This window comes from Typopeltis vanoorti, chromosome 18 (genome assembly GCF_054136105.1).
Source record: "Typopeltis vanoorti isolate ZY-2024b chromosome 18, IOZ_Tvanoo_1.0, whole genome shotgun sequence".
NCBI classification, from domain to species: domain Eukaryota; kingdom Metazoa; phylum Arthropoda; class Arachnida; order Uropygi; family Thelyphonidae; genus Typopeltis; species Typopeltis vanoorti.
Window position 1 is genome coordinate 64248121 of NC_143566.1, and position 27321 is coordinate 64275441.

The 27321-nt window shown below is 35.8% G+C and overlaps 1 protein-coding gene across 3 annotated transcripts in view; it reads right to left on the bottom strand.

Moving 5' to 3' along the window:
- Positions 1–27321, bottom strand: part of LOC150096721 (uncharacterized protein KIAA2013 homolog) — a 401644-nt gene that overhangs the window by 276985 nt on the left and 97338 nt on the right. For all 3 annotated transcript variants that reach the window (XM_090407839.1, XM_090407838.1, XM_090407840.1), the window contains exons 4-5: positions 17866–17985; positions 7101–7229 (exon numbers count right to left, since the gene is read on the bottom strand). In XM_090407839.1, coding sequence (XP_090263965.1) covers positions 7101–7229; positions 17866–17985 — 249 coding nt within the window. The remainder of the gene's footprint in view (positions 1–7100; positions 7230–17865; positions 17986–27321) is intronic.

Here is a 27321-nt window from a genome sequence, read left to right on the forward strand (position 1 = left end):
GGCATTAAATAGATAATGCCACCATTGTCAAAAATTTGGCCACTCACAATGCTGCTGTGTTAAATGCAGAGAAAATCCAAAACAATGTTAGCCAAATGCACCAACTGTGAGAGAGCGCATCCTGCCAATTACAGAAGGTGCAAGCAATACTTAGCCACCCAAAAACCAAAGAGTTCCTGCAACAACTGCATGGTCTCTACAGCAAGTGTGATAACTCCCTCAATGGTATACCAACACACACAAGCACGTGTCTCATATGCAGAGGTAGTGGCATCAAAATAACTAGCAAAAGCCATATTCACAGTGACCAACTAAATCCAGCAAAGCTGCAATTGTAGCTGCTACTTTGGGAAAAATGTTATTTGAGTTCAGTAAAGCAAACCCTAGCAGGACTCCATGAAAAAGTTTGTGAGACATACACAAACAATCTGTATATTAGTTGAACACAATGAAATTGTAAATCCTGCAACTACCAACATAGAAATCAGTGGGATGGAGGTCCAAACTGCAAATGCAAGCTATCTGAAAATATACTCTATACATAATTTTCCAAACAAACAGTTAGTGAAAGCCTTGCTTGAAATTCTGAACACAAACCAAGCAGTGTTAGTAGCAGGAAGCCTGAACGGCAAGCACTGAACCTGGGACAGCAGAACTATAAACTGAAACAGTAGAAGCTTCAACAACTTTGCTGCTAAGGGGAATGTCATGATTTTAGGACCTCAGGAACCCATGTATTACAGCCTGGCAAGAGTTTCTGATATGTTTGATATAGAGATACTACAAAATATTGTGCAGCATTACCAAATAAGTGCAATGGATGCCTCGGCATCCACTGCACTCATCCTTGTTGTCAGAGCCGATACCTTGGCTCTGACAACAACCTAGTCTTATTCTGACTGAGCTCATAACACAAAAATATCCCAGATTGGCTCCAAACCATCAAATGGACAAAATTAACAACTATGACACACAAATCTATTGGCCCAGTTACAGCCATCCACTCAAAGGAAAAAATCGATGACTCAATTTTGAGTTTGGAAAAGCAGATAACAACTGCCACCATGGATGTGCCATGTACAAATTCCAACTAACTTGGAATGAGTATTAAAACCCTCTCTTTCAAAAAAACTGTGCCAGGTACCAATATCACAGAATGCTTGTTCTGATAACACGAAAAAATGTTCAACAGGGTTATGAACATACAATCCCCCAACACACACACTGAAGTACATGAAATCAACACCAAATTTAAGAATCGGAAAGCATCAGGTCCAGACAGGATGTCTAATACCATCATCAAATGCTGCCACATAAAGTCATAATTTCACAGTCAACATTGCTACTATTGTGAATGCAATATTAAGATATAACTACCTCTCATCACAGTGGAAAGCAGCCAATGTAATCTTAATCCCAAAACCAGGAAAAGCAGCATTTCCTAAAACTATCAACCAATCAGCCAACTTTTTCAAGTTGTTACAGGCCTCCTTGATGTTCAATATATTCAGAAATATTTAGTGTTAAATATTATGAGGAAAATTTCTCTCTTTTCTGATGATGTGAAGCTAGATAGAGTAGTCAATTATTCTGAAGGCTGAATTTGTTTTCCAAGATGATCTTAAAGGATTGGAAGATTGAAGGGAGAAGTAGAATTTAAAATTTAATATGAACAAATGCAGGTATATATGATTCAGTAAGAAGATAATATTAATTGGATACAAATTAAATAGAAAGGCTATAGAAAAAAATTAATGAATACAAGGATTTAAATATTTTTGATTATAGGGAACTTAAGTTTGGGAATCATATTGGGTAATACAACTAATACAGGTCAACAGATTACATGTTTCATTAAAAGATGCTTCAAGTGTAGTACAAAAGGAAGTTATGCAAATCTCTGGTTAGAACAATAGTTGATTATGATTCCATTAGGATTTAAACTAAATCCCCAAGATGAACTGGGGATTTAGTTTAAATTTCTATGTTAATTCAGGGCATATATAAGATACATGGATGGTTCCATAACTTTCTGCCCTGAACTTTTAGAGGTGATAGAAAGAAAACAGCTGTGTCACTTTTCAACATAATCTCCCTTTACTTGAACAGACTTTTCACATCTTTGAATTAACATTTCCATTCCCTTGAAAAAACAGTCTGTACTTTTGTCTGCAAAATGGCCTAAAACTGCATCTTTGACCTCACTGTCATCTGCAAATTTTTTCCTCGAAGGTCTTTCTTCAGTTTTGAGAAGAAGTAGTAGTAGTTACTGGGTACTAGATCTGGGCTGTAGGTTGGATGTTCGATCTCCTGGAAGCCATAGGCCTTAACTGCAGCCTTTGCAACAATAGCCATATGGACTGGAACACTGTTGTGAAGCAGGTGAATACCATGACTCAGCATTCCTCATCTCTTTATGGGGTTGCGCAGTTGGTGCAGGAATGAAGCATAATATTTGGCATTCATGGTGGCATTCCTTTCCTTGAAGTCAATCAAGAGAATTCCATGGCAATCCCTTGTTGCCATGATCTTCTTGGTGGACTGAGTGACCTTGGCTTTTCTTGGTGGTGCTTCACCTGGTTTGCACAACTCCATGGATTCACTTTTGGAAAGAGGATCATAATAAAGGAACATGGATTCATCTCCAGTGACAATGGATTCCAGCACTTCTCTCTGATTCACTTGGCAAAGTTCTAAAAACTTGTGGGAGCAGATCACATGCTGCCTCTTCCGAAGAGAGAGAAATCAGAGCACCCACCTTGTACTGATCTTCATCACGTGCAGCTTCTCATGAATGATGTGAAGGACGATTGTTATAGAAAGCCCCAACCTTGCTGAGATTTCTTTGATCTTCAGCTATGTGTCATTGAGCAACAAGAGAGACATTTTCCTCAGTCATCACTTCCATCGGTCGACCCATCACGAGGATCATCTTCAATGCTCTCTCTCTCCCTGGGTGAAACTGTTTAGCACATTCCTTCATGGTGGAATATAAATCAGAAGCTTCCCCATAAACACCATCCAATTGCTCTTTGATAGCACTTGGAGCAAGCCTTCTTTCGAGAAGTTTATCACAACGCAGCATTCAATTTTTAACATTACAGCCACTTAGCATGGCACGTGTTAGTCAAACGAGTGACTCCAGCTGAATTACACAGAGAGTTGAAACTGGTACACTAACCTCCCCATAGATGGTGCTATCTTTCATGCACAGTATTTTAAAATTGGTGCGAATTTTATGTACATCAGGCTGTAAACTTTTGGATTAAGGGTCTTGGAAACAAATCCAAGACCCTTAATCCTCGTGTGCCCTCTGTTACATACTGTCTGAGGTAGTTATCCCTCAAAAACTCAAGAAACTCATTTCCTTTACTTCCAGTTGCTATCTCTTCATTCCAGTCTATATTGCCATAACTAAAATCACCCATAATGATCACCCTTTTCTTATTTGCTTGGTTTATTTGACTATACATTTCACTATCACCACCATCCACATTACCAGGTCTATAACAACATCCCACCAAGTATTTGATTCTATTCACCTCTATCTCACACCATACTGCCTCAAAACCACTGGACCTATTTCCCTCTTGCATTTCTACCTTGTATGGACATAACTCTTTCTCTATCATCAATAGCACTCCCCCCTCCCTTTTTACCCCTTCTATCCTCATGAAACACATCATACCTTTCCAACTCTATTCCTGTCAGGATGTCATCCTCATCTAACCATGTCTCACTTATTCCGACAATCTCTGGGTGCACAGACGCAATTAGTGCAACCACTTCATCTGCCTTGTTTCTTATACTTCTAGCATTGGTATACAAACACAACTCATTTCTGAATCTACAGCTAGTTCCACTGATACCACTCACTCGATGTGATCTCTCCATGCTGGACTGGGGCCATTTCCCTTTCTGCTTCTTCATTTTAGAACCCTTTGCAATTCCATCTGTTTCCTCTTGATCCCTGGCCATCCCATTACTTTCCTGCCTATACATGCTCTCACCTCCTCTTGGAGCATCCACCTTTCTCACGCTGTGTATCCCTGTCCACCCTGAGCCTCCCCGTTTCCCTGCTCCTCTTGCACACCCATTCTCTCATTTTCTATACTCATACCACTCACTTCCCCATTCATTTCCACTGCTTCAATCTCTCCTATCTTACTCTCCTGCTCTTCCACATCACTCCCCTCTCGATCTGATTCATTCTCTCTATTCACTTCTCTACTTTCCAGCAGCAGTCTCTCCAAGCGACTCACACCATAACCACTCAAATGCAGTCCATCGCTCCCATACAGCTCACTTCATGAAAGTGACCATGAGGTGATTACCTGGGTGGTTGCCAGCAGTGCAAGGACCCCTGTGAAAAAAGGGTATATGTGGAACTACAAGGGAGGGGGTGATTATGAAGAGCTCAGGAGACAGCTTGCAGGTGTAGCATGGAATGAGGAGTTAGCTAGAAAAGAGATCAATGCAGCTTGGGGGATTTTCAAAAACTATTTAGTAGATGAAATGTCTAAATGTATACCATGGGTGAGAAGGTTAAATAAGGTAGGTGTGAGATGGATGAATAAAGAGATTAAGCATGCAATACAGAGAAAAAGGGCATTGTGGAGGCAGTATAAGAGAAGTGGAAGTAACCAATTTCATGAGGTCTACAAAGACCAGGCAAGGAGGGTGACTTGGTTGGTGAGAGTAGCTAAAGAGAGGTATGAACAGCAGTTAGCTAATGAAGCCAAAAAGAATCCTAGGGAGTTCAGTTCTTTCAATATGTAGCCAGCAAAAGAAAGAATGATTATGGAAGGATGACATTGATTGGAGAAAATGGTATAAAGACAGCTGTTGCAGAATGTGTGGTGAAGATACTTAATGAGCAGCTCATAAAGATCTTTCAATCTTGTGAATGTGACTTCATGGAGAGATTAAGAGCAGTTGATGATGGGGAGGAGAGAGACTAACTGTAAGTGAGCAAGAGGTGTTTGGGGAGTTGAGTAAACTAGATGTAAATAAGGCTGTGGGACTTGATAATATATCACTGCGTATTCTGAAGGAATGTGCCAGAGAGTTGACACCTGCCTTGACATGTTTTTTTAATATGAGTCTTGCACTTGGTCAAGTTCCTAAAGAGTGGAAGGAGGGCAAGAATGTGGCACTTCATAAAGGAGGTGATTGAACTCAAGCATCAAACTATAGGCCTATCTGTGTGGCAGGTGTTGTGATTAAGTTGTTGGAGAAGCTGGTGAGAACTAGGATCCAGAGTTGGGTTGACAACAATGGTATAATCTTTGATGGACAGCATGGATTTGCTAACGGGAGGTCATGTTTTAGTAATCTACTTACTTATTACAATAAAGTGACTGCTTCCTTGGACAGAGGAGAAGGATACACAGTAATATACTTGGATTTCGCAAAAGCTTTTGATAGAGTACCTCATGATAAGTTGACAGTCAAACTAGAGCAGATGGGGTTGGATATTAGATTAGTGCATTGGATTGGAGACTGGCTATCTGATAGGTATCAACAAGTTGTGTATGGGGGTGCAATATCCAGGAAAAGGAAAGTCACTAGTGGAGTGCCTCATACAAGTTAAATAGTAATGTTTAACTTGTATGGCCATTACTATTTAACTTGTATATTAATGATATTGGTGAAGATTTGGATGGAGATATTCAGTTGTTTGCAGATGATGCAAAGTTGGGACGAACCATAAAGAGTAGTGAAGATGTTGTGGCCTTGCAAGAAGACTTGAATAAATTGAGTGATTGGGCAAGCAAATGGGGATGTGAGTTCAATGTTGCAAAATGTAAGGTTTTAAAATTTGGAAAACAAAGATGGGATGCAGAATTTATGCTTGGTGAGAATATATTGTTGGAAGTAGAGGAAATAAGAGATCTGGGGTGATAGTGGATAAGGATCTAAAATTTAGGGGACACATCGCCAAAATTGTGAAGACAACACAAAGACTTCTGGGAATGATGCAGAGGACATTGACGTGTGGAAGTAGGGAGATTCTTGTTCCATTGTATAAGGCTTTGATTAGGCCACACATGGACTATTGTGCCCAGATTTGGTCACCTGGTTTTCAGAAGGATGAAGAGATGTTGGAAAGGGTCCAAAGGCGACTGACTAAGGTAGTTTCTGACCTCTGGAATGTCGAGTATGAGGAAAGATTGAAAAGATGTAATTTGCAGAGTCTAGTGGAGAGAAGGAAGAGGGGAGATATGATAGAGACCTACAAGTTGGTAAGGGGTTGTTATAGGATCAATGGTGGAGAAGTTCTACAGAGAATAGTGGGAGATCAGAGGAGAACCAGAGGTCATCCCTGGAAACTGTATAAAGAGGATGTGAGTAGGGGAGTGAGAGGCATGTTTTTTTCATGCAGAGTTGTGAGTGATTGGAATGCCTTGCCTGAGAGTGTGGTGTCTGCAAGGAGTTTGAATGTGTTTAAGACACGGTATGATGAGATGTGTGTGAGATAAAAGGACCTCCTAGATGAGTCTTTGACTCCATGAGGTCTTGTTTAATAATAACAATAATAAACAGATATATAAGATGTTGCACTTAGCTGAACCAGACTTTATAAAAATGATAGTAAAGAAGAAACATACTGCATAGAAATATATGAAGTTCATTTTTTACTGTCCACCAAGAATGTCATTTAGCAAATAAGTTATAGAAATAGAGATATTATGTAACTAAGTAAGATTAAATTCTTACAGCTGGAGAATAGGCTAATAAAAATTAATGTATGATGATTATCTAATGTAGAAATGCTGAACACATGCTGACGTAGGTGTATTTGTGTATAAATAAAAAAATTATAAAAATAGTGTTAGAGAATGAAGAAGGAAAAAAATAAGCTACAAGGAAATACACACAAGCCATCGTATACATATTTGGCGATTCTTCAGTATATGGTTTACCTGTTGAAATTTTTTTCAGAATTGAATTAGATAGTCTCAAACTACTCATATAGTGTTTTGTTTCCTCTGGGAGTTTTGATTTTCTCCTCACAAGCACAAAATGACTTCAAGCATGTTTGGTAGTACATGCCATTACCACCTTAATGGACTAAAGTCTCTTGGTGAACATCTTACCTTGACTATTTGCTCCAGGTAAATCGATGTTTACTATGGGACGGAATGGAATTCGTAAAGAAAGTGATCTTTTATCATAAATATATAATGGTGTGTTTTCCTCAACAGGAAGTGCTATTTTACCATTTCCTGGAAAACAGAAATATAATTATATATTGTAAATGGCAATATTACCAAAATATTGTCACCACATTGTGGTTTGTAAATTAATGCAGAAATAAGTTGAATAGAAAAACTTTCCAAATTTTATTATCTTTATTCACAGATAAATCAATATTAAGTACAAAACCAATGCAAATAAAACAGTGCATTAAATGAAAAGATGCAAATCATAATATACATACAAAGGGGTCTGGAAAGTTCTGATAAACATTTAGAATAAAATGATATTAAATATATATTTGTAATAATTTTTTTTGTATTTATAATAAGTATTTGTATTTGTAAGAATTTGTTCTTTTTCTTTCTTCTGGTTATATCAGTTTCTTTAATATCATTTTTGTTCTAGATGTTTATCAGAAACTTCCAGATCCCCCCCCCCTTCCCCCTCGTAACATAAGGAAGATATAACTGATTTTAATATGATAGCAAACTAAGTATTATTCAGCATCAGTAATATCATCAACTTCAATTTTCTATATCTCACTGGAAAACTGCAGCAAACTCAAAGGGAGGAAAAATAGAATTTTCTTCTCATATACAATGTCATTGTTTTCTTTGATATCATATACTTTATTAGTAATTTGGGCATCACCTAATCTTGTTAACATTATTATCTTAAGCAAGGTGCATCCCAAACAATATTGTTGAAGTATGTTTCATATGTGGCATGTTGAAGGGGGGGGGAACTATGCTCACCTGTGGACATGTTATTTTTATTTATTTATTTATTATTATATTTATTTATTTATTATTATTATTCATTTATTTATTTTTTAATCCCAAATATAAGACATCATTCAATGTGCTTGTTCAACACCAGCATAAAGCATGTGTATCATGAATGGATAAAAAGCTAAAAAGAAAGAAGTAACAATAATGATAGTTCTGGGAGTTTCAGAACTCCCACATACTTTTTGAATAAATAAGTGGCAATTTTTATTATTATTATTTATTTTAATTTTCAACTTTTTTATCCATTTACAGATACTAAGTTGAACAGTGTCTTTGTTTCAATGAATAAAACAAAGGGGGGGGGGGAATGAATATCTGGACCTGAACTAGACATTCAAGTAATTCAGAGATCAGGATATTTTGAAACTCTAGTCTCCCCTGGCATAAGCTTTAGCTTCAGGCATCACTGAACTCCTAATCAACTATTAGCAGTAAACCAGTTGCTAATTTCTGCTCATTTGAGGTTTATGCTCTTATCTTCCTAAAATTCTTAATGCAACATAGAAGAGAAGAGTTCGATTGATTAATCACTTTTTCACAACACAATTCACAACACAAGAATAATAAGGAAATAATTAATATTTATTTAATATTTTGGCGATATTTTGCTGTTGTTATACCCAGCATCTTCAGAGCATAAAAAACAGTTTGTCACATTAACTAATTGTTGCCTAAACAGCAACAATTAGTTAACAGTGGTATTTGTTTAAAATTTTGACTGAAAACACAAGGAACTGAAGTCCTAATTGGTGCCATCTATTGCTGGATAGAAAACTGTGAACAAACTCAAGCCTTTTCATGTAGAGCCACCGAGAATATATGGAGCATCAAAAATTCACAAACAAGATATAACTGTTGATCATATAAACAGTCCTGTGTACAAACTTGCTAAATATTTGGCTAAATTACTTCCCCCACATACACAGGTAATCCTTCCTCATTTGTAAAAAAAAATCTGTTCACTTAAAAGTATATTAAAAGACCATATTTCATAAAGTTCAGATATAATGATTAGTTTTGACATTACTTCACTGTTCAATTGATTTGTTAAAGTTATCCCCCACCCCCCTCTGACATATTTGAATTATTGAATTTACAGTACATGCTGGTTATTTCACAAGGAAAGGGAAAATATACAAACAAGTAGATAGTACAGCCATCCTCCCTTCCTCTTTCCCCAATTACTACATAGAACACTTGGAGAACTAAGCAATCAATACAACTGTCCAACTCATGGTTTTGTGGTGCTATGTTGTTAATATGTTTATATTTGGCCACATGGTCCAAACACATCAGATAAATTTTAGTGCATTTAAATAGCCAACACCTTAAAATCCGCTTTATGGTGAAACAGGAAACTGACTGCCTGTTTTCTAGACACTAGTCAAATGCCTTCCAAATGGTTCATTATCTTTTACTATTGTAGAAAACCTATACATATTGGAAGATATTTGCACAAACAATCACACCATCATCCAGATGAACAATATGGTATCCTAAAATCACTAACTCAGAGAACCAGATCTATCTGTTCTGATGATAATGCTCTTACCACAGAACTCACTTATCAGTGATACTTATTTAGCCAATACTATACTCCCTAAAAAACAGAAAAAATACGAAATGCCTCCAGCTCCTCAATTCCCTTTGAGGTCACAGCAAAACTGTTACCATCCCTTATATTCAGGACAGGTCTGAAAAGATATATAGAGTGTTCAATAAATATTGTGCCACATTTAAACCATATATCAAATTGGCAACCCTCATCTGTTCCTCTAAACACAAACTTTCTCCTTCATCACATCCAGAAGGGTATCAAGCATCCTGTACTTGTGTCTTGGCTTACTATGGATAAACAGGAAGAACAGCTTGGAGAACATAAAAGATACATTTGGCATCATTGTTATGGGGGGTTGGGACTAGCAGACCATGCCTTGGATATCCCTTCACACAAGATCAAATGGAGGTAAAAAAAAAAAAAGAAGTGTTACATAGAAGTCTTTATAAGTCAGAGAGATTGTTTTTGGAATCAGTAGCAGCTTTTAAACATTCCCTAAACCTCATCAAGTATGACTGTATCAATTTACCAAAAATCTGGGAAACAGTCGTTTTTAAGATCAAATTAATACTTGTTAACTCTCTTTTTCCAACAATAAATGGCACCAATTAGGATGCTATTTTTAGTGTTGTCCATTATAATTTTAAACTGGTCCCACTGTCAACTAATTGTTGCTGTTTGTGCATTGTAACAAATTGTTGTTTGTGTCCTGAAGTGAAATATACGCAATTAAGTAAATAAATATTATTTCTTATTATTCTTGCGTTGTGAATTAAAACCATTAAATAAAATAACATGAATTGCCAACACATAAGCCTTTCTACACATTTGATTAATCACCTGTCTCTTGCCTAAATTAATCCTGTTTTGCATAGGCATTTAATTTTTCCTAAAGCATTATTTTGTCATTAGAAAATTGATCCATATTATGTCCATCATCCTCTAAATCAATTAAGATAACATGCAGTGATCAGTCAGGATCCTTTCATGTTTAGGTCATGAGAGAGAGAACCCCCCCCCCATTCTATTTATTGAAACTAAAGCACTGTTCAACCTGTAATACACTACGATCTGTGAACAGATAAAAAAGTCAAAAATTAAAGAAAACTACAGCAAGTTTTCCTGAGAAAAGGAATCACATCTGGTCTAGTGATTTGCATATTATCAAAAGTAAAGGTAAAAAATAAAATTAAAGGTAAAAAATAAAAGGTAGAAAAATCCTTTCCTTCATGGTTACACAGTGATCAGAATTCATTATAAAAATTATGAAAACAACTACTGTGTTAGAGTAAAATTTCAGTTTAATATAAACTGAAATAATCATTTGACATTTCTATCTTCACATTAAGGTCATCATCTGGAATATACACACACACACATATATATATATATATATGCAAAGAATGGATCGTCAATGGATTGCAAGGGAATATTCAGTTGTTTGCAGATGATGTGAAGCTGGGAAGGGTTATCAGTAAAAGTTCAGCCCTGCAAAAGGATTTGAATAAACTAGACAGATGGGCAAATGAATGGGAGTATCGATTTAATGCAGCAAAATGTCAAGTTTTGAAGTTTGGGATCCATCAATGGGAGGCTGCATAGTTGATTGGAGGAGTTGTACTGGAGGAAGTAGGGGAGACAAGAGATCTGGGGGTGATGATTGATAGAAAACTGAAATTCAGGGAGCATATTGCAAAGGTGGTGAAGGTAACCCAGAGGACTGCTGCAATACTGAGAAGGATGATGACCTGCAGAGATAAAAGTGTTATCATTCCTTTGTATAAGACCCTGATCAGACCACACTTAGACTATTGTTCTCAAATTTGGTCTCCAGGATTTGAAGAGGATAAATTAACTGTGGAAAGGGTACAGAGGCAGATAACAAAGATGGTTTCAGGACTGTACAATGTCAGTTATAAGGATTGGCTGAGGGAATGTGGACTGCAGAGTTTGGTGGATAGAAGAAGGAGAGGTGATACTGTTGAGAGACAGTTAGAGGGTGGACATTGGAAGGAGCGATGACAAGGGACCATCCCTGGAAGTTACAAAAGGAAGCTGTGAGCAAGAGGGTGGTTGAACCATGGAATGCATTGCCTGAGAGAGTGTTGAGAGCAAGAATGGTCAATGAGTTCAAGGAGTGGTATGATAGACTTTGTGTTTCCTAAGAAGGACCTCCGCAACGAGTCTCTTGACTCCATGGAGGCCTGAATAATAATAATAATACTAAAAAAGAAACAAGCTGCACAACAATCTAAATGGTATGCTAAAGTTCCATTGATTTGGTCAACTGTTAAAACATTTTTCACCAGAGGTTAGGTCAGTAGTTTTAATGGCTGACCAAATCAATGTAACTTTACCATACCAGCAGGTTGTAGTGAAGCTTGTTTTACTTTGTATATATGTGTATTACTCCAGATGATGACCTTAATGTGAAGGTTGAAACGTTGAGTGATTATTTTGGTTTATATTAAACTGAAGTTTTACTCTAACATGGTAATTGTTTTCATAATTTTTATAATGAAAATAAGAAAAATATTAACAGGATTGAGTTTTTACTAGCATTGAAATGAACAAATTTATCAGAATTCTAGTATTTCTTACTATCTCAAAATGAAGTTATCAGACCTTACCGAAGTACAGTTGGAGGACAGTATTAAAGATTGCACATGTAAATATTCTAAAATTCTTTACATATGTATAGTGCATGATTTGTCAAATGAAAAGGAGAGAGTAATGTACCGCTCTCAGCAAAACTGTGAAATGAATATACACTGAATCTGGACAAGGTGGTTGTTGAAAAGAAAAGAAAGTAGATTAAGGAACAAAGTTTTACAATACTTTTTTCATTAGCAGTAAAGTTTGTGACAAAGATGTGTCACAATCACGTCATTCAATCATAGAAAAAAAAAAAAAAAATGGTAACTTCCAGCTAGAAAAGACAGACACTTTTTTTTTTTTTTTTTGCATCCAGACTGAAAAAAATTCTTCAAGCTCTCTTTCTGGGGAAAAAAAAAAAGCTGAACTTAATTTAATTTCATAAATTAAAGATTTAATTCAGTATGTTAGTCAAGTAAATAATTGTTTAATATCTGACATGTTTCACTGACTAATATCTGTCAGCATTTTCAGGGATACACTGGTAAGCAATGGAAAGTAACAAAACCTAGGAAACTAACCGACAATTCTAAAAATTACATAAAGTTCTCACTGTGCGTGATACAATGTCGCAAGTACGTTTTATTTGTTGAGATATTTATTGTAATTTTCATGAAAGTTCATTTCTTTTTGGTTAAATGATCTAATTAGATCACGTATCCCTGAAAATGCTGACAGATATTATTATTATTATTTATTATTATTACATGACACCTCCAGGGAGTCCAGAGACTCATCGAGGGAGGACACCTACTTTATATCTCTTTGTTTCCACCACTCAATCCACCAGCTACAACTAACCGCAACTACACCAATGGCATCTACCGCCCACCGCCACCACTAGTATTTCCACAGACAATCACAGATATCCATGTCCACGGTGGGATTCGAACCCGCAGCGTTTTAGTTGGAGAGCGGATACTTTAGTCAGTGAAACATGTTGGATATTAAACAATTATTTACTTGACTAACATACCAAATTAAGTCTTTAATTTATGAAATTAAATTAAGTTCAGCTTTTTTTTTTTTGATACAATAAGTGTGTTGCAAGTACAATGTTTTATTTGTTGAGATAATTATTGTAATTTTCATGAAAGTTCATTTCTTTTTGGTTCTTTCATGAAAATGACAATAAATATCTCAATAAATAAAACGTTGTACTTGCGACATATGCATTGTATCACAGTGATAACTTTATATAATTTTTAGAATTGTTGGTTAGTTTCCTAGTTTTTGTTACTTTCCATTGCTTACCAGTGTATCCCTGAAAATGCTGACAGATATTAGTCAGTGAAAATGTCGGATATTAAACAATTATTTACTTGACTAACATACCGAATTAAGTCTTTAATTTATTAATACCAGTGGTCAAGAAAAAAGGTCATAATATTAATTTAATTTCATTTGATATTCTTATACTGTAGTCCCACTCTGTCATTATAAAAATGAGCTCCTCCCCAATTCATTCTTTGTTTTATTGTATGTATTATTTTATATATATTTTGTAAAATGCACACACACACATGCCATTTAAATTCATTCTCTCCATCTGCATGCAACTCATTCTGGAACCCTGGCAGGATGAATTTATGAATTTAAGTATCAGGAACAAGAGGGAGAAGTTTTTGGCATTGGTTAGTGCAATCTTGCCAAATGTTACAGGCATTAGTGAGACTTGGCTAACAGTAGATGATGTAGTTACAGGGATTGAATATCATGGATAAAGTTTCAGGATAGAGTAGAAAGGACAGGGGAGTGGGATACTGCTGATGGTAGCAGATGAATTACAGCTAATAAGAGTAGGAGTCAGTAGGGCAGATGATAGTTTTTTGAGTCAATTTGGAGTGATACTGAGGCCAATAGCACAATATATAAAACTAGTTGCTGCTATAGGCTAGGGATGACGAGGAAGGCATGTATTAGAAGATTAGTATAACGAGTACAAGTCAAGTAATTATTTATGGGGGACTTGACCTTTGGAGATATAGATCGGAAAGAGGTAAGATCACATGGTAGGAAGGAAATGGAATTTATACACCTACTGAGAGATAATTACTTGAAACAGAATGTGATGGAGGGAACTTGGGGTACAAGTATGTTGAATCATTATAGGATCAGGGAAAGTAATCATGTGGTCTTGATTTGGGAGGTAGCAAAAAGTGGAAATTCCAGTTAAGGATATGTGGAACTACAAGGCAGGTGATTATGATATGCTTAGGAGGATGCTTGTAGCAGTGCCATAGCAAAAACATCTGCAAGGGAAGGATGTTCACAGTGAATGGGGGGATAGTCAAAGGGTAACAGTGGAAGAAATATCACACTTTGTATGGGATAAGAGTTAGATGGATGAGTAGTATCATTAAGCATGAGCTGCAAACAAAGAAAATGTTGTGGAGGGTATATAAGGAGAAAAGTGATCAACATGGTAAGGAAGGTAAAATCATATTATGATAAGAGATTGGCCGAACAGGCAATAGGATCAAACAGATACTAAAAACAAAGAAACATAAGTTTTTTTCGTTATGTGGCATGTAGGAGGAAGAATAATTATATGGAAGGATAACTTCAATGAGTGCAGATGGTAGAGAGGTAATGGAGGAAGAGATGAAACTGTTGAGCTACTGAGTGATGATCATTTTGCAAAGCATATCATCCAAATGAAGATATTGTTATGGCAGAGGTAATGGGGACTAATGTGAGAACTTGATGAATTAGAGGTACCTTAGAATATTGCAGAATCTGAATACAAATATAGCTGTGGGATTGGATTGGACATCAGCTTGGTTTTACAAGAATGTGCAGGGAGACTGGTGATACCTTTGACTAGGCCATTTAATTTAAGTCTCAACTCTGGCAACATCACAGGAGAGTGAAAGGAGGGCAAAATAATTCCTTTGCATAAAGGAGGAGGAAAGTCTATGGTAGCAAATTACAGACCAAGTAGTATCTTAAGAGTGGTGTTAAAAGTTCTAGAAAAGTTGATCAAAAAGAGAATTCAGGAATAGGCGGATAAGAATATGATACATTATGGGGGCAGCATAGCTTTGCGAAGAGCCAGTCATGCTTTAGTAATCTACTAACTTTTTATAATAGAATAACAGTTGGGTTGGATAAAGGAAATGGCTACACAACGATACTGCTGGACTTTGCAAAGGTGTCTAACAGAATACCACATGGAACTCTATTACACAAACTGTAACAAATGGGGAATGGATATGAAATTGGTGATATGGATAAAAGAGTGGCTCATGGACAGACACCAAAAAAAGAAGTATATGGAGGAGCAGAATCCAGGAGAAGGCAGGTGACCAGTGGTGTGCTATAGGACTACTGCTGTTTAATTTGTACATAAATGATATAGGAAATAATCTGACGAAGATATTAAGTTGTTTGCTGATGATGCAAAGTTGGGTAGGGTAATAGTAATCAAGGTGATGATTACAGGATGATTTAAATAGGCTGACAGTATGGGAAAAAACATAATGGGTGTCCATTTAATGCAGAAAAGAATAAAGTTATGCATTTTGGGATACAAGCTATGTACTACATCGAGTAAACTATACTCCAAGAAACTGCTGCAGCAGGGATCTGGGGGAGGGGTAGCAGTAGTAGTAGAAAGAGAGCTAAAGTTTAGAGGTCATATTGCTAGTCACAAAGCTAGCTCACAGGATTACTTGGTTATTGAAAAAACATGCTAACAAGCAGATAAAAGGGAGTTGTCATTTCCTCTTTATAAAAGAAGGGATATGATAGAAACATTTAAGTTACTTAAAGGATTTTATAGGAATGATGTAGGGGAAATGTTTCTGCATTGGCTAGTGGAGGACAGAACAAGAGGCTTTTTAAGGATGAGAGTGTCGTTAACCCAACTTTTAAGGATGAGAGTGTCGTTAGCAAGAGCGTTAGGATTAGATTTTTTGCTTGGAGAGTGGTGAATGAACGGAATAGTTTGCCTGAGTCAGTTATGAGTGCTCTGTTTGTTAAAGGTTTCAATGAGAGGTATGACAGATATTGTGTTGATAGTTTAGGTCTTCCACAATGAGTTTTAGGAATCCATGGAGGTGTCTATGCGATAAGAATAATAATAATAATCATCATTTAATGATAATAATAATAATAATAATCATATTTTTGTTTCCATTGAACCATCTAATAAATGTACAGAAAAGGGTTCAAAGCATACATTACAGTATGCTTACATACATTACAAATGACTCCATTCTGCTTCGATGAAATTTAATAAAATTTAGGGTTTAAGATCGATACAAGGTGATCACTTTATTGGCAACATGATTTAAACTTATATTAATCATTCTGCACTGCTGGATGGAATGAAATTTGGTAATTAGAATACTACAGCCAATTTTCTTTCACCTCAATTTAATGATCATCTGACTACTCTAGAGATCAAATATGATACTTTTTACAGGCCATTTCAGGCCTGCAATAAGAAGAGATTTAATGCCTGCAATAAGAAGAGTAGTAGTATCACATTAGGTGAGGAAATTCATTTAATATCTGAAGGCATTCAAACTTCCATGAATAAAATATAAATCCAGAGCCTGTTGGTTGGAGAGAAAGGATTGAATTTGCAGTTACTATTAAAATTTGCTGTTTCAACTGAAACAGCAAATTTTAATAGTAAAATTTTTCATTTTTCACTCATTTTTCATTCAGCAAAACCATTTTAATGATTTCACAACTGAATTCCAATGACAGTAATAATCGCTGGTGTCACTACACAAGGACGTTATTGAGAAACACATATTTTTATAACGTCCTTACTTTTTTAGAATTTGTGATGTAATCTTGCTTCTCTTTTAGCACCTTCTAGGTGTACACATATACCTCTCAGGTTCAGTGTCTTGGGGGTTCAGAGTCCCAGAGTGAATAATTCAAATGCCTTTTGAGACAATGACACTTCTTACTTTTAACCTTCTACTATCATACTCTAAACTTTTTACATCTGCTACTTTTATGACTTTTTTTTTTCCCTTTCCTTCCAGCTTTTCAGTATTGTTTTTGTTACTTTAAAGATCCATGAAGAGATGTGATCTCATAAAATACCTGTGGAATTGAATCTAATCATAATGCCTGGCAATACAAATTTCCTCTAAAGCACACTTCCTTTCAGAAGTGCATAATGATATGAATTAACAGAGAATTATTTTATGTTATAGTCCAGTGCTGTTTTTGAAATTATGACAAAATAATTGGTATAGCAGAAGACTAATGACCTGCTAATTTCTTAACAAAAAGATTATTATTATAAATTAAGTAAAAAAAATTCTTCATAAAGGAAGGATTGAAATTTGTTATCTTCTTTTATTTTTCTGTTTCCTTCACTACATTTTTCACAATTTCTAAATTTATACAATTGTAACAGAACTAATTATTATATATACTAATAATAATATACTAATTATTAATTAGTCACATAGTGATTTCATTAAAGGGCAATCCACCAAATAAAGCATTTCTGGAAAAGAAATACCCAAGAACTGTGGATAAGTTGAAGGTCAGGAAAAAAAATTTAATTTACACTGTATTTTGGAAATACATGTGGATTGTGGTACTAAAGAATGACAATAAAGAGACAGAGAATATAATCTATATAAAACTATAAGAGCAATCTTTATTCAAGTGTCAAATACTTACCAATATATGGCAGAAAAGATGTTTCACTTTCTTCATAGGTACGTCTAACACTTGCTTCAAAATGATCTGATAATTTGACAAAATGATCTACAAGTTCAGCTACACAGCCAATATTTGGATCTGAAAGGCAGACAAGATGTATTTGTTAAAATGGGGGAGGGTAATCGTAATTGTAAATGTGTTATGTTTACTATGTTTATTACATAATTTAATTTCTATCCTTGTCAGGCTGCAGCATTGTAAAATTTACACTACTCACAAAGTTTCACCTATTCTCATTAATCCTTAACCTTCCTTTCTTTCTTTGTTCACTAAGCCCTCCTGTCTTAACGTTTTACCCCCCCCCCCCCTTTGTTTCTTACTCTTGCCCTTTGATCCTACTGTTGCTGGCTATATGATTTGCAGCACACTTCTCAGACCCTTCTTCTAGACAAAATTTATTTTTATTAAAGAATGCACCAGTCTACAAAAATTAATATTGTCTCAGAATAATAAATGTAGGGATAAAGGTAAAGTCTCAACAAAATTCTCTTTAGCAAGTCGTGGCTATTCTAAACATAATCATGCACACAGGTACAAATTTTTTATGAGATAGTGCATTGGCAAATGATCAGATCGATTGTTGCTTAAACAAAACATTTTATATTAACTTAACATAACATTACAACACTGTGAAATGACTAACTCTATTAATATGTTTAACCACAGCAAAATTATTGCATAATTGAAGTACATGCATTTTTACGTTTACTTAATAGTCACACTCAAACTTAGCACTATGAACAGGGCTGTTCCATGGGTTTGCACCACCTGGGTGCAAATTTTTGTGGCCCCCCTTCCACAAACAGTTCAGTATATTATTTATTCCCTATTTTTTATGAACGTGTTCAATTATACCACCCCTAAATTGTGCTGCCTGGGTTCATTGCACCCCAGTATGGAACGGGCCTAACTATGAAACACACATTCTTTACAAAAGGTATAAAACAACTAACTTAACTAACTTTCAGGAAATATTATTCCTTGCACCAGCAATTCATATAACACTAGTTCTATCTTGTTACTACACAATACCTTACAAAACTATACACCTATCTTTTGTAACACTTACATACAATTTCTGTTTATATAAGTTACAAGGAAAATATTAACATTATCATTTGTTACTCACAATTTTTTCTGTAAGCCTACAGTCCTTTTTCATGAACTATACCTCAGTGGGATATCTTAAATTCTCTCCGTTATACAAGACATGCCTTGACTCGGACATTTCTGTACTCCATTTCTTTTATTCCACCATTGGCTAATCCATTGTCCTGACATCAAGCCCAATGAGGGAATCGTGGCCAGCTATCCAATGTGACGTATGTTTTCAGTCCCTCCTTGGAAGTCTCCCAGAACATCTTTAGAGGAATTGCTGATGAAATAGCTCTGACGATGGGTGCAAAACCTCCAGTTGCATATTCCATGTCATTGCTTCTTCTTGCTTCCTCCAGTTGGCGATTAGGAACCAAAACACTTGCAGCAACAGTAGCAAAAGGTCTCCAGGTCTCCTTTTCTCCCCTCTCCTGGTAGCCTGAAGTGTCAGCAGTAGATCTTGTGTTTTTTTTCCTGTTTACCCCTGCTTTTATTTCTTTTCAGCCCCGTTTTATATGCTCCCTGTTCTCTGTTCTTAACTTTCAAGTGTCCGTAATTATCTGGCAGCATGATGCCGTCACTTTGGTTTTCACACTGAAGGGCTGTGCCTTAGGTGAACAATTGCAAGTTGTTATGAACTCTTCTGACACACTATTCTTATTGCTTATTTAATGTTAAAAAACACTTAATCCACTTTCTTTAATATTTTTACAAGACTTTAAGAAACAAATATTTAACACAATTTTTAATACAGTTAATTAATATTCAGACAACGGAGTCTTACATTATTTTTCATACATTATTTTGGTCTAAAACCTCTGTAAAATTGAGATTGATAAATTAATTATCTTAATTTATTGTACGAAATTTTACATATTTATTGAAGTTAATTTAATGATTCTTTTTAATTTTTTTTTGTTTTTAATGCACATCCTAACCATAGAAAAAAGCTATCAATCATAATTGGCACTGTTATGATTGATAGCTTTTTATAAGTGTTTATTCTGTGTAAGCCAGAATAAAGGTTAGATAATCTGGAAACCCTGTTCTGGAGACCAACCATGGTATTTTTTTTTCAACTCACTTCAGGCTTTCATTAAGCAAGGTGGTGGTCTCATGCCACACAATGAAAAATTATCTATAACCTATACATATTATATTATTTATATCTCAATTATAAATAGTACTTCAATTAAACCAATTTAAATAATCAACATTAATTATCAACCAAATATTTAAATTAATTTTCTTTAAGCAAATTGTAATAATTATATACAGGAATACCTCGATTATCGCGGTTATTGTTGCCACGAAAAATACCGCAATAATCTAATCCATGATAATCGGGATAAATAATGCGTGTAAAATGGGTGATCAATGCCAAAGATTTTTCAAATCTATTAATTAAATTTTATAATTCAAGTAAAAAAGAAATGTGTTAAACGTGTTAAGTAAAAAATGAAGGTTCATTAAGAAAAAACAAGATTATTCTTTAATCTTTATTTATATATAAGAAGTACATACAATTATTCTTTCTTGGATAAAAATTGGTGTAGAGTTGTCTGGTGGAATTTTTTCTTTCTTTTTTTTTTCTTCGTATAAAACTCGGTAGCAACAGATGGAATTTTCAATTTCCTGATGAACTTTCAGTGATCACTCGAGATTAGGATCGCCGTTCAAGATTTTTTCTTTAAAATTTTCATCAATTCTAAACATTTCATCCATTTCTTTGAGGGTAAATTCCTTCGGTGCCAAGTCAATTTGTTCGTCATTATCAATTTGAGCATCGTAAGCATGTTCTCTCTCGAGGTTAATTAGGTCTTCATCATCTAGCTCCTTATCATGTGACTGAAGCAGGTCTTGAATATCACCTTTTTCGATTTCTTTTAGTCCTAGATAGAAGCCCTAAGGTTTGCAGCATGATCTAAAATATGGCGAACAGTTGATTCATTTAGACCATACTCTCTTGCAATTTTGGCTTTGATTATGCCTGCTTCATACTTATTTATCATATGCAACTTATCTTCTAAGCTGATCACTCTATGTTTCTTTTTGATAGCTGTAGACTTGAAATCATCCTTGTTTCTTTTAGCATTCCTTGTAGGGGTAAATAACAAGAGAAATAAATATCCACATGTACTTCAGGCAAGAGCGGATAGTTACTGGTAAGCGGTGAGAAGGCGCCGTCGGATAAAATCGAAGCGCTATGAGCAATAGAACGATACCTGGAGAGTGGCGACTCGAACTGGTTGCATATGTAGTGGACTACATCTCGCGGCCACGATAATTCGAATTTGGAGAGAAATAATTGGAATTTTGATATCAAATTATAAACCGCGATAAATCAAGAATCATGATAATCAAGGTATTCTGTATTCTAAATTATTAAAATAAAATACCTAACAATGTATATTTTCATTATGCCATTTACTATAAAAGATTGTTTTAATAAGCTAATTCCAAACTTTTAAAGCATACCCGTAAAACTTCCATTTCAATACACTTTTTCGACAAATCTTAAAATCAAAAGTGTATTTGTCTGTACAAAGGTACTTTTTATAAGTTTCTGAAGCATATAATGAAATGAAAGAAATTTCCCTGCTCCATTAATGGAAATGGAGAATACAGAAAATTAGCTACTTTTATAACTAATTAAGATAGTCACACCATGTTGGTGATGCAGTTCTACCAATGAAAATCAGACAGATATGATACATGACTTGGTTTTAAAAACCTATATTACATAGGCTATCAGTAATATGAAATCTACTGCTGTTATCTACACTTAAAATTAAAGTTCTAAGTATATTATGTATGTTCCAATCAGATGTGCTATATCCTTTCAACTATTACATATAATAATAATAATTATGCACATATAGGCTAAAGTATGCGGAGATAGATTTGAGCTGTGGTAAAAAAAAAGTGTTTTTTTAAACGGTATATAGTGTGAATTCTTTTGTGAATTGTGCTACATTTTTTTTTCAGTAATAAAAGTGTTCTTCAGAACCACTAAAGAACACAAGTGTTCTTTAATGGTTCTGCTTTTGGAATTTCGTTGTTATATAGTGTGTTATTTTTAGGTTACTGAGAAGGCAAGGTCACAGTCTGCAGCATTTGCGGTGGAAGAGAAGATAAGTCTTCGCTATTTATTATTATTATTATTTCGGGCAACTCCAAGGAGTCGACAGACTCATTGAGGGAGGCCCTAACATCGTGTCAAGAACAACTATTCGACATTCACACATTATCTATCATACCTCGCATTGAACTCATTCACGGTCATAGCACCCACAACAGACTCTGGCAGCTTATTCCACTCATTCACCACTCTCCAAGTAAAAAACCTAGCTCTAACACCCCTGCCAACCACATTCTTGCCCTGCTTCCATGTATGGAAGCAGGGCAAGAGTGTGGTTGGCAGTCCTCCCACCACCAGTCCTCTTTTCAAAAATATCTTCTGGATTAATCCTATAGAAACCCTTCAGTAATTTGAATGTCTCAATCATATCACCCCTTTTCCGCCTATCAACCAATTTTTGCAACCCACAAATCTTCAACCTGTTCTCATAAGGTTCATTCCACAGACCTGCTATCATCTTGGTCACTCGTCTCTGGATCCTCTCCACCTCCTCCCCATCAAGAAGAAACTCTGGTGCCCATATCTGGGCCCAGTAGTCTACATGGGGTCTTATCAAGGCTCAATATAGTGGAACAATAAATAACTTGTTTGTGTCTGCTTGTTAAAGTATTTTTCAGCAACCAAGTGATTTGATGAGCTGATTTAGACACTTTTGCAATGTGCCCCCTAAACTTCAACTCCCTATCCACCAACACTCCCAAATCCCTGACCTCATCAATCTCCTGGAGTACGTTCCACCAATGTGATATACTGCTGCTAATCTTTTCACTTCAAAATTCACATTAAATTGACATCCATTTTCCCTAGCTCAGTCCTCCAAACTATCCAAATCATCCTGCAAAATTTTGACATCCTGTGCACTCACAATTGCTCTACTCAACTTTGCATCATCAGCAAACAGGTGAATACTTCCTTACTTCCTCTCAGATCCTTTCCTATATCGTTAATGAACAAACTGAAAAGTAGTGGTTCAAGAACAGAAACCTGCAGCATACCACTAGTCACAAGCCGTCTTTTGGACTCCACTCCTGAAAATTTATTATAGTTGAATATAACATTTATATTTATGTTTATATATATATATATATATATATATATATATATTTATATTTGTATTCTTGATCTTCTACTCGGTTGTAATGATAATTTTAAAGAATAAATTTTAAATGAATTTAAACTGAGATAAAATATTAAATTTTAACGAAAATGATACAACTAGTTTCAGCCTTCTTCAGGTATCCACTAAAGGTATAACACAGTAATAAAAAATTGAAGTTACAAAAAAATGAGAATTACAGACAAAAAATGCAATACATATAAATCCAATCATGGAGTCCAGAGAAATCCTCCTTAATCCTGAACATTTCAACAGCAATTTGAGTTATAACATCCCTGATAGCCATACTGCAGTTGTTCAATACTGGGGCTCACGAGAACCTGCAAGTACGCATGCAACAAACAATAGCATGTTAGATAGAACGACTTGAAAAATACGTTTTTATGTCAATTATGTATTGCATTTTTTGCCTGTAATTCACAGTTTTTTGTAACTTCAATATTTTATTACTGTGTTCTACCTTTAGTGGATACCTGAAGAAGGCTGTAAAAGGCTGAAACTAGTTGTATCATTATCGTTAAAATTTAATATTTTATCTTGGTTTAAAGTCATTTAAAATTTATTCTTTAAAAAAAAAAAAAAAAAAAAAAAAAAAAAAAATATATATATATATATATATATATATATATATATATTTAAGGATACCAAGTAATTTCATAAAACTTGTTTTTTTTTTAACTCCTTCTCCCAAGTAAGCAAAACAGTTAAGTTTGCGTCTGAATGTAGTTCAAGTCTAAAGGTAGTGCAACACCAGGGCAACTCGTTGTAAAGGTGGGTATAAATATATATATATATAAAATACAGTGTTTATATACAGTTTATATACAGTTTATATATATTTAGCATTTAGTTTAGTAGTTCCTCGGCAGTAAGGAATGATGGCTGCTGCAGCAGCAATCACATCATTTAAGAATTCTATTATACGTAACATAATAAATGACTTTGTGGCATACAGTGCTTGCAGCATGTATGTGTCCCGAGAGTTGGATATGTGGCAGGTGAGAGAAGGGGGGAGTGCATATATGCACAAAATGTATGCAATGGGAGGAATTCAATGAATTAGATATTTCGATAAACAACTTAGTTTTATCAGGGAAGGGAAATGAATGTTGGGAGATGAGTAGTGTGATAGGAGAGAATGACAAGCAAAATATAAGAAAATAAGAGTCAGGAGGAGTGTGGAAGGCTTGAATGACTGTGAAGTTTTCAGAGATGATCTTCATTAGAAGAATGAATGGCGAGTAAGAGTGACTAACTTGCAGAGAGGGATAGATGAGCTGAAAGAGGAGGTGGAAAGTCTTGTGAATGAGATGAGAAGTATGAAAGATGAGATTAGGAGAATGGAAGAAATGAATGAAAAGTGAATCAGAGTAGGAGTGAGAGAGAGTTTGGGGAATGAAAGAAAAGGAGAGAATGAAAACAGTAGGAGAGAGGGAATGAGAGAGTTATGGGAATGATAGAGGAGGGGAGAATGGTAACAGTCAGAGAGAGAAAATGAGAAGAATGCAAGGGAGTGCTGGAACCAGGGATAGAGCCAGGACAGCAGGTAAGTAGGGAAACACAGAGAGAAAGGGTTACAGGGGGAGAGAGAGAGAGAGAGAGAGAAAGAGAGAGAGAGGGATGCAGGTGAACAATCAAGGAACAGAGTGGTAAGAGGTGTGATGTATGGAGACTCAATGATTTCTGGTGTTGCAAGATAGGATGCCAGATGTGTGTTTGCCTGGAGGGATGATAGAAAATGTGGCTATGGCAATTAAGAGGGGTGAAAGGATAGATGAAATGATTGTGATGGTGGGCACAAATGACTTGAGAGGCAATGTAAATCAGGCAGCGAGAGATCTGAGATTCTTGCTTGAGGTTGTGCAAAAGAAAATGCACAGAGGAAATATTGTGTGTTGCCTAGGTATGACAGCAATGAGCTGAGCAGAAGAGCAGTAATACTGAATAGCATAATAGCCAGAATGTGCCAGAAGAAGGGATTGGAATATGTGGATGCTTTGATGACAGAAGGGAACTGTATGCGAGAGACCACTTGCAATTGAATGAGGAAGAATGAAGGCATCTGGAGAGGTTGCTGTTTTTTGAACGAGTCAGTCTGTCAATGCAGGGAAACTAGAATTCCCAGGGTGGATGGTAGCAGGGATGGCCTCTTGGGGGAAGGGGGACGACATCAGGTAACACTGAGTCCGGTGGGGTCGAGAGGGGACAATGATAGGTATAGAAGCAATGACATTTTTATGCTCTATACTAATGCCAGGAGTATCCAAAATAAAGGGGTTTGAACTGGCGGCCTGATAGCATCAGCTTGGCCAAAGATTATTGGGATCTCTGAGACGTGGCTGATGGAGGATGATATAATAACAGGAATTGAAGTGGCAAGGTATAGCATTTTTTGGCAGGATAGGAAAGGAAAACATGGTGGTGGAGTACTGCTTATGATAAGTGATGACTTATATCCTATAAGGCTTTGGAAGGCAGTGACACTAATGGTCTAGAAAGCATATGGTTATGAGATAGAAGTGGCCAAAATAGGATGATATTTAGTGGGATGTTGCTACAAACCAAGAAGCACAGACCGTGGTGAGCAGGAGATGTTTAGGAAGTTGAGCTTGGCAAGTGCAAGAAGAATGAATGTTATGACCAAATCTAAGAGTTTTGGAATTGGTCATAGCATCAGAAGAGCTGATAATAAGTGAGATGACATCTCTCCCACCAGTTGGAGAGAGTAACCATGTGGTTTTGATTTGGAAGATGAATAGACCTGCAGATGTATCAAAGAAAAGGAAACGTATGTGGAATTATAAGGCAGGTGATTATAATAGTCTTAGGTATCAACTAGAGGCAGTTCCATGGAGGGAAGAACTGGAAGGCCAGGATATCATTAGTGCTTGGGAAATTGTGAAGTAATATTTGTTAGCAGCAATAGTAAGCTGTAATACATAGGCTATCAGTAATATGAAATCTACTGCTGTTATCTACATTTAAAATTAAAGTTCTGAGTATATTATGTATGTTCCAATCAGAAGTGTATGTTCCAATCAACTATTACATATAATAATTACGCGGAAGTAGATTTGAGCTGTGGTAAAAAAAAGTGTTTTTTTAAATGGTGTATAGTGTGAATTCTTTTGTGAATTGTGAATTTTGAAGAAGCAGACACAATTTGGTGCAAAGTGGATGACAAACAATATCAAACAGGAACTGCAATTGAAAAAGAGATTATGGAAGAGATATAAGGAGAGAGGTGGAGGGCAGATAATACAAAGAATATAAGACGCAGGCCAGGAGAGTGAATAGTACAGTGAGGAAGGCAAAACTGGAATATGAGAAGAGATTGGCACTAAGATTTAAAGAAAATCCTGGGGAATTTTTTTGCTATGTGGCCAGTAGGAGGAAAAATGATTGTGGAAGAATGACAATGTGGGATAAAAATGGGAATAGAGCGACTGATGCAGAGGACATAGTGCAGTTGTTCAATGAGCACTTTATTGGAGTATTTCATCCTGGAGAAGAAGGTTTTAATACTAGAGGGATAGGACAAGTTCAGGGTTTAGAGGTGCAAGAGGAGAGTGTGTTCCAAATACAGAGTACTCTGGATACCAGTAAAGCTGGAGGACTGGATGGTATTTCACCATGGGTTTTGAGAGATGTGCTAAAGAACTAACAGCTCCGTTGACTTGGCTCTTCAATAAAAGTCTGGCTTCGGGAAAGGTATCCAAGGAATGTAAGGAAAGCAAGATAGCGCCGCTGCACATGGGCGGTAGCAGACTGGAAGTGTCTAATTATAGGCCAGTTTATGTATCAGTAGTTGTTAAGGTCTTGGAGAAACTAGTGAGGGACTATATACATCGTTGGGTAGATGAGGGTAATGTTCTCTTTGAGAATCAACATGGATTAAAGGGGTGATCTTGCTTTAGTAATATGATTGCCTTTTATAATAAAGTGACAAGAGCAGTTGATGAGGGAAAGGCATATACTGCCATTTTTTTGGATTTTGCAAAGGTGTTTGACAGGGTGCCACATGATAAGCTGATATTTAAGTTGCAGCACATGTGTTTAA